The sequence below is a fragment of the Monopterus albus genome, unplaced genomic scaffold (assembly GCF_001952655.1).
Source record: "Monopterus albus unplaced genomic scaffold, M_albus_1.0 scaffold2.1, whole genome shotgun sequence".
NCBI classification, from domain to species: Eukaryota; Metazoa; Chordata; class Actinopteri; order Synbranchiformes; family Synbranchidae; genus Monopterus; species Monopterus albus.
In genome coordinates this window covers 2,767,896-2,775,263 of record NW_018127882.1, presented here as the reverse complement: position 1 = coordinate 2,775,263, position 7,368 = coordinate 2,767,896, and the positions used below count along the sequence as shown (strand labels likewise).

The 7,368-nt window shown below is 42.8% G+C and overlaps 1 protein-coding gene across 1 annotated transcript in view; it reads left to right on the top strand.

Moving 5' to 3' along the window:
• LOC109955193 (LIM and calponin homology domains-containing protein 1) overlaps positions 1–7,368 on the top strand; it is a 74,480-nt gene that overhangs the window by 52,794 nt on the left and 14,318 nt on the right. The window contains exons 9-11 of the mRNA XM_020591113.1: positions 5,277–5,403; positions 5,713–5,867; positions 6,577–7,012. Of these exons, the coding sequence (XP_020446769.1) occupies positions 5,277–5,403; positions 5,713–5,867; positions 6,577–7,012 (718 nt within the window). The remainder of the gene's footprint in view (positions 1–5,276; positions 5,404–5,712; positions 5,868–6,576; positions 7,013–7,368) is intronic.

Genomic DNA, 7,368 nt, shown 5'->3' with positions numbered 1-7,368 from the left:
CCATGTCATTCCTTAACACCTTGTCGTTGTGTGTCATGGTATTTCCCCACTTACCTTCTTTTAACTCTTTTGTGTGAATTTATTCCACCACATTTGTGTGTGTGCCCCACGTCTGATGTTCCATCATGTCATTGTTGCTAATTTTGCTCCACCGTGATTCCGCCTTCTGTTCCTGTGCATTGTGTGTGAGTGGGTGACATAACAGTCCAAAAGCGGTTCCTTACATAGACGCCCCACCTCAGGAGCCCCCCCAGTCCGTCCTCCAGCCTGCCCCTTGAACCCCAGATACAGATTCAGAAGGAGAATCAGAGTAAAAAGGACGAAGAGCAAGGGAAGCAGATTGCATCCACAGCTTGCACTGAGATCCATGCAGTAGGTGTGAGGAGGAGCAGTGAGCTTCTTAGCCTCCCGCAGCCCAGTGCAGAGCCCCCCAGGGAGACCGTAGCCCACCTGATGGTCTCCTATGAGCAAAGGTCTTCATCTTAATTCATGTCTTTCTCTAATCTGAAATCATCGGCCCAATTCTCAGAGTTTCTAATTCATAGTGCCTCTTTAATCAACCATGTCTCACAGAACATAGATCATCTCTGAGAATAAATTTTTGCCTTTTACTTTTCTCATGAAACATTTTCAGTATTGTTTACATGAGTAATACTGTACGTAGAAAAAGGTTGTATAGCTCGTTTTGTGGCTCCAGAGGGATCTGTGTGGTGAGTGTCAGAGAACTTGTGATGTCACTCTTCAGTTCTACTTGAGGTTAGAAGCTCAGAGTTATATTTGCTGCTACCAGCACAACACACCTGAATCTCCAACCAAAATGCTGATGGTCAGGTTGGATTGTGGGAAATGTAGGCAAACAGTTTGGATAAGTAAATGTTTGGAATTTAAAAATACAGATACTTTATTACTGTTACCTGATCATTGTTTTCACTGCCATTGTTATCCAGAGCAGTGTAGTAGTGAGTTAGCAAGAGGAACAGGTTGTTGTTGTTGTACAGGGTCTGTGCCCTGCAGGTCAATCCAGGGCCACAACCTGGTGTCAGGTAGTGGGGTGTTGCTCATGAGCCTGTCATGAGACACTGCTGTTTGTATACCTTTCACTTCAGATGCCCAGGGTGATGTGTGGTTGCACTGTTTCACTCTCAAAAAAATATCAGTTTAGGTCTCTGCTGTTATTTCACAATCCAGCCTTATCCAGTGTTATTTCTTATTATTGCACACATTTCATTCACAGTCCTGTTGAATAGTTACTACTGTCACACACATAGTTTCCATATATCTCCGGTGCAGCTGTTAATAGCATTGGTTGGGTTGTCATCATTTCAAGCAAGTAAAAACAGTCCTCAATAGAAATGAACTTGGCATAGCTGCATGCCAAGTAAAAAGGAGGAGTTCTTGTGAGAGGCTTTGATACAAGTATGTGTAGTTCGTAACAGTTTGCAGTTTTCCAGAAGAAAACTAGGGTTGGAATTTGTGCAGTTTAGGGCTGCAAGGAGTTGATGAGTTATCTCGGGAAGATGTTTTGCCATCTTCTTTGAACAAAACATTGTTGACATGTTTGTTATATCAGTTTGTTCGGATGGAAGAGTTAAGCTGGCGTCCAGCCATGCGTGTTTGCTGTTAACTGTGTTTCTTAGCTTGAGCAGAAATGGCACAGTGACATCTAACATTCGTTTGTAAATATTTTTCATTAGTCGAAAAGATTTGGCTGAGTAAAAGAAAAATAGCTGTGATGGTGTATTTTGAATTGATAAAATGTAAATCACGAAGTTAAACATGCCTGGACCAAGAAAACACCATCTAGTGCCTTTCAGTTTCCAGTAATGTTGCACTTGACTTTTCTCTCAAAACTGAAAAGTCTAGAGACAGAACTGCACACACCTTCAAAAACAAGCCCATGCACAAAACACACAGGAATGTACTGTGTGTGTCCACACACAAACACACTCGCGCTGAACATGAACATGTGACCTCCTTTCTGGATGAAAGGAAATGAGGCCTTCTTCCTTCCCTGACCATGACCAGGCTGGGACTGAAGCTTGGCCTTTTCACTGCCAGCAGCTGGCCAGTCTCTCCCTCCCTGCTATGTATTCTGGGAATTTACAGTCCAATTATAACCCCCCCAGAAAGTGGCTGTTCATCACAGGATGACAGAGCGTTGCATGAATTTTGCTCTGCCTCTGTGACTCCAATATGTCTGAAGAGATTTCTGACCATGGTCTGCTATTTTCTTAGATTTATGTCTTCTAAAACCTCCGTTTAGGTCCCTCCTGGGGAATGCTGCCTGATGATATTGGGTGATAACCAGGCAGCAGTATGTTTTAGTTTGCTTTGCTCTCTGCAGTACTCCAGCTCGCTCATGCTCAGAGGAACTCTTCCACCATTCAACAACTCTAGCAGCAAACGCTACAGCAGGTGGCTCGGTGGCTGCGACAAACCCCGTCGAACCGACCGGGAAACATCCACCTGTAACAGACCCTGAGGAAGCGGGAGTGAAGAAGGCAGTCACTGGGAACCTGTCAGTCACAGGTGCAGCGCACGAAAAGAAGCAGGCCTGTCACACGGTGACCTCTACCAAACACATCACCACCTCCAGCCCCTCAGACTTCCTTCCTGTGCCTGCTGCCATGGCAACCACTTCAAGAGAAATGCATTACTCAGGCCGACTGAAGGCAAGGGCACCGAGTGAAAGCGATGACACTCAAAGAGGCACATCTTGGTTGGACAGCGGTCTTCCAGCAACGTGAGCCCCGTCCTGCAGCTACATGACATCTTAAGAAAACTTACTGCGTTGAACTAATTCAGTGTTTAAAGGAATCTGATATTCACCTTTTGCTTATGAATACTGTCTCTCAGCATGTAACCTTACCCTGTGACAGCAATGCTCCTTTTTGTATGACTCAGCATGAGATTTTTAACATGAATGTAAATAGAAAGTTTTTGCTAAAAAGCTGTTGCTACTGTACACAGACTGCATGGACACTGAAAAATGTGGATTTTTTGCTCATTTCCTTGCTTTTTTCTTATATTAAGGAAACTTAATGTTGGAGGATGTGTTCTTTGACTAACTATGCATGTGGAGTTTTTGATCTCTTATGGAGACACTATTCGAGAATAACTCCAGTGGATGCTGAGGTGAATTTGATCCATTTTGAACCAAAATATTATGTGTCAAAGAGACACTTATTGTAACATGCTACATGGCAAACAGACATCTCAGAAAACGATCTACCTGTGTGTGACTTATTGAGGCTTCTCTTAAAGGATAACACTGGTGATTTTCTGTTTATTGGTTTAATTCATCTGTGCCACAGACCTCAATTCTTGTCCAAAAACAATTTAAAACACACAGGCGTTGTTGTGTTGCACAAGAAGATAGCAGAGTAGTGCAAACAAAGCAGAGACCATGTGAATGAGCAGCTGACTCTTACTCCAGATACTGTTAAAATGATTTTTAGCTTCCCTTTTTTTTTTTTTAATGAAACATACCCCAGATACTTTAGGAGACAGAAACATGTCACCCAGTGCAGCGGTGTGGCTCACTGATGTGCTTTTAATAGTTTGCAGAGTTATCCTTTAATTCAGTGTCCTCATTGTCTTGTGGCAAGCAACCACAGGCCACACTTTCTCTCACACCCCTCCAACATCACAGAGGCAGCTCCATTGAAAAACTCTGTGAAGACCCTTGTGGTTAAGACCAAAACTACAAGTGGTGGTCACAGACAGAAAGAGAAGCACATCCTTGATGTTGCTCCTGTGTTCTCTAATAAAAGATGCATGTTATTTTTTTTTTTAGTGCCAGCTGCATTTTACAATCATTTCCATGTGCATCTTTTTGTACACTCGTATTATTTTGATTTGTAGTACTGCATTAAGCTTGTCTTCCGTTCTGTTCTGGCTGTGGCTGGCTTTGGAGAGCACTGCCACCTTGTGCTTATGAGTGGTTTATCTTTAAAACTGGGAACTGACCAATACATGTGTGCCGCTTGTTTCAATCATTAGCTGCAACATTTTTTTTAAGTCAGTTGTGCTTAAAATCAGATATCCTACCACTGTGGAATAATATTTCATTTAATATTGGTAGGTGGATGAGGTATTTGTATTCACATGTGACTGTGCTCTCTCTATATCTTAGTGTGTCTGATGATTCACAATAAGTTGACCTTTTGACCACTCAGGTGCAGCCGCCTGACCTCATGCTGTTCTGCGCTACAAAAACACCTTGCACATTAAGTAATTTAATCATTCACTGAGTGTTTGATTTTCTGCCAAAGGTTTCTAGAAGCCACTGAATATCACATAGTGTTTGGAGCTCTCATTGTACCAGTGTTTTGTAGCACTTCTTAATCAGTGTTGACTATCGTGTAATGTTAGCACAAGTTACAAGAATGAGGTGTTTTGTATGAAAGTCTTTAAAGTGGCGCATGCCATGTGATACTGGAATTATCTACTGCGATGTATTAATTAGTGGCCTATATTTAAGCTTCATATGACACCGCAGAGTGAAATGAATAGAAAAAGTAATTAGATTTTTTCTACTTGTATCACCTAAATTAAAACGGTCATAAGTTAAATGACTTGTCAAAGTGGACATTTTTGCCATTGTGTCATTGTCAGTATCCTATTCCTTACACTTTATCTGAAATATAAAAAATATGTTTTTCTTAAATGTAGTGGCCATGCTTGGCTGGCTGTCATCCGTTCCTCTCAGCCTTAGTGGGAGTGCCTGCAGTAATGCCTGTGGAGAGGACTTACTAAACTGCGCTGTTCCGGCGTCACCTCAGTGCTGCTACCAGCTGCATGTTTCATGTAACACATCTGTTTCCAGCTAGTTTGATGTTGCTGGAGAGGCAAAAGCGTGGGATTCCTAAATGTTGTGTTTTATTGGAGCTGGTATCTTGGTTATGCCTCTGGGTGAGCAGAAGATGAAGGCTCATCCAGACATTTTATTTTAGTATTTGTAAAGAGCCAGTGGTTTTCCTTATCATGACTGATTGATATAAATTATTTTTTTAAATGACTGTATGCTTGTGCCTTCTGGCTAACCTTTTAGCCACTGCTGAATCCTAGAATAGTTTAGGGTCCCAGTGTTTTTGCTGTGTTTCACATGACTATGAAGGACGCCAGTATGCAAACATTCAATACTTACAATACAATCTACTGGAGAAAACTTCACTAGCTCATTATAGGAATAAAACAAACAGTGTTCTACTCTGGAACTTGCATGTCAACACATTTTTACCCTTATGGTTTGTCTGTGTCTTTCTCCTGCGCAGAAGTATGAGCATGAGTGACATGCGTGGTGAGGAGGAGACCATCTTGCAGCCACACAGTCAGGTGCGTCATGAACTGATGCACAACCAGTACTACAGGATGAAGGAGGACGACGATCACTGGCAGGACGTAAGTGCCTCATATTTGTCCAGCTCAACGACTCCACTCTTATTTCTCTTAGTCTGTTAGGATTTTTTTTTTCTTTAATATCTTTGACATAACTTTTTAAATCCCATTAGAATTGCTCCTCATCTCCTCAGTTTGTATTTCTAGTCTGCATTGTGTGCTGTGATTTTAGTGGCTGCAGGCTGAAGCACAGACTCCAGTTTAACAACTTAAATCAGTCAGCTGGGATTACAACAGTGCTTTAGGTACCAAGCCATTTTACTTTGTTTCATTTGGAAACTGACACACTTGCAATCTCTTTGTGTGTGTTAGGACCTGGCCCGATGGAAAAGTCGGAGGAGGAGTATTTCCCAGGACCTGATCAAGAAGGAGGAGGAGAGGAAGATGATGGAGCAGTTGATGTCAGGCACCTCTATGTCCCAGCGGAGGAGAAGTGTTAAGACCTACAGAGAGATAGTAGAGGACAAGTATGTGAAATACACAATAACAGGATAGTAATGGAGAAGTAGGTCTTTCTCAGATCAGAGAATATGTTCATCTTGGTTCCTTTTAGCAGGTGCAAAGGTGGCAGCGACTCCCTCTGGAGTTCACTTAAGTAGGTCTCCCTCAGAGAAAGTCAGAGTGTAGTAGAAGTAGAATGTTTGGTGTGGTGGATAAGACGTCAGTGTTGTTATCGTGGCTGAAATCAACAGTAGTTCAGATGTTTGAGTTCCTTATCCCTTTTTATTGCAGTTAAAAAGGAAATATTAAGTGGTTGACTTTGACATCTTGTTGATAGCTGGTGTTATAAAGTAGTGGCAGTGCACTTCTCACTTCACCAATATATTAGTTTTGATGTTGATTCATTGGTGATGAATTTGGCGTTTCTAGTGTTTCTGCTGAAAGTCTTACACATTTCTTTGTTCGCCCATATCAAACAAAAGCAATAGCTGATGATGCTTATGTTGACCGCCATGATTTATCTTCTGGTTATTTCATGAAAACATAAAGATTATCGTATTTTGCAGCACAACTTAGTGATTAAAAATGCTAAATACTAAGCAAAGTGTAGCGTTTGAGTCATATCCAGTCTTCACCAGAAAGAAGCAGTTGGCATTGAATCCAAATCAAACTCTCTTGTACCAGTTGCTTCACATTCACACAGCTGTTATGCTTTATTTTTTTTCTTTCCAACAGGGAGCTTCGTGAGGAGGAGCTGCGGCAGGCGTACAGAAAAGCCAGAACCCCTGAGGAGGCGGCAGCCATCCTCCAGCGTTACGCCCAGCGTTTCTCCATCAGTGAAGCCATCCTGGAGCGCCTACAGCTGCCTAAGCTCTTGGACCGCAGCATATCTGCTGACCCCTCCTTCCCTCTCTCCCTCTCCTCCTCTCCAACAACTCCTGACCCTTTTGACATGGATCCCAATGGGCCCATGAAATATTTACGCCAGATGTCCGCCCCTGCTCCAAAGTTCACGTCTACGCTAGAGGCTCAAATCGAGGAGTTTCCCAAAGACTCATCCTCACATCAGAGGCCTCAGATTCGCTCTTGCTCATCTGATCCACCATCCACCAGAGCCCTGTCGCCCAAACCGGTGCCTTTATTGACACCCAAACCTTACTGGCCCAGCAAGGTGAGATTGACCCTGACGCACACATCATTCTATCAACACACAGAGGTCAAGTGTAATTTTAATATAACCAGGAAGTTGCGTCCCAACAATAAACATAAAAGCACGGTTGCTGCTGCAAGACATGTAGCTAAATGCCACGTGGGTTGTTGTCATGTCAAACATCTGGATGCCATAGAGAAATGTGATCTGATTTTAAACCCTAACAGAATACACCCCACAGTGTGAGTGATTTTGGTAACCACAGCCATCCCGCAGCAGGCACAGTTTAGGTCTTGACCACTTCACATGTGGCTCTGCATGTTGGCTGCCATCCTCACAAACTGGTGGGCACATCCCCCCCCCCCCATCTTCCTTCC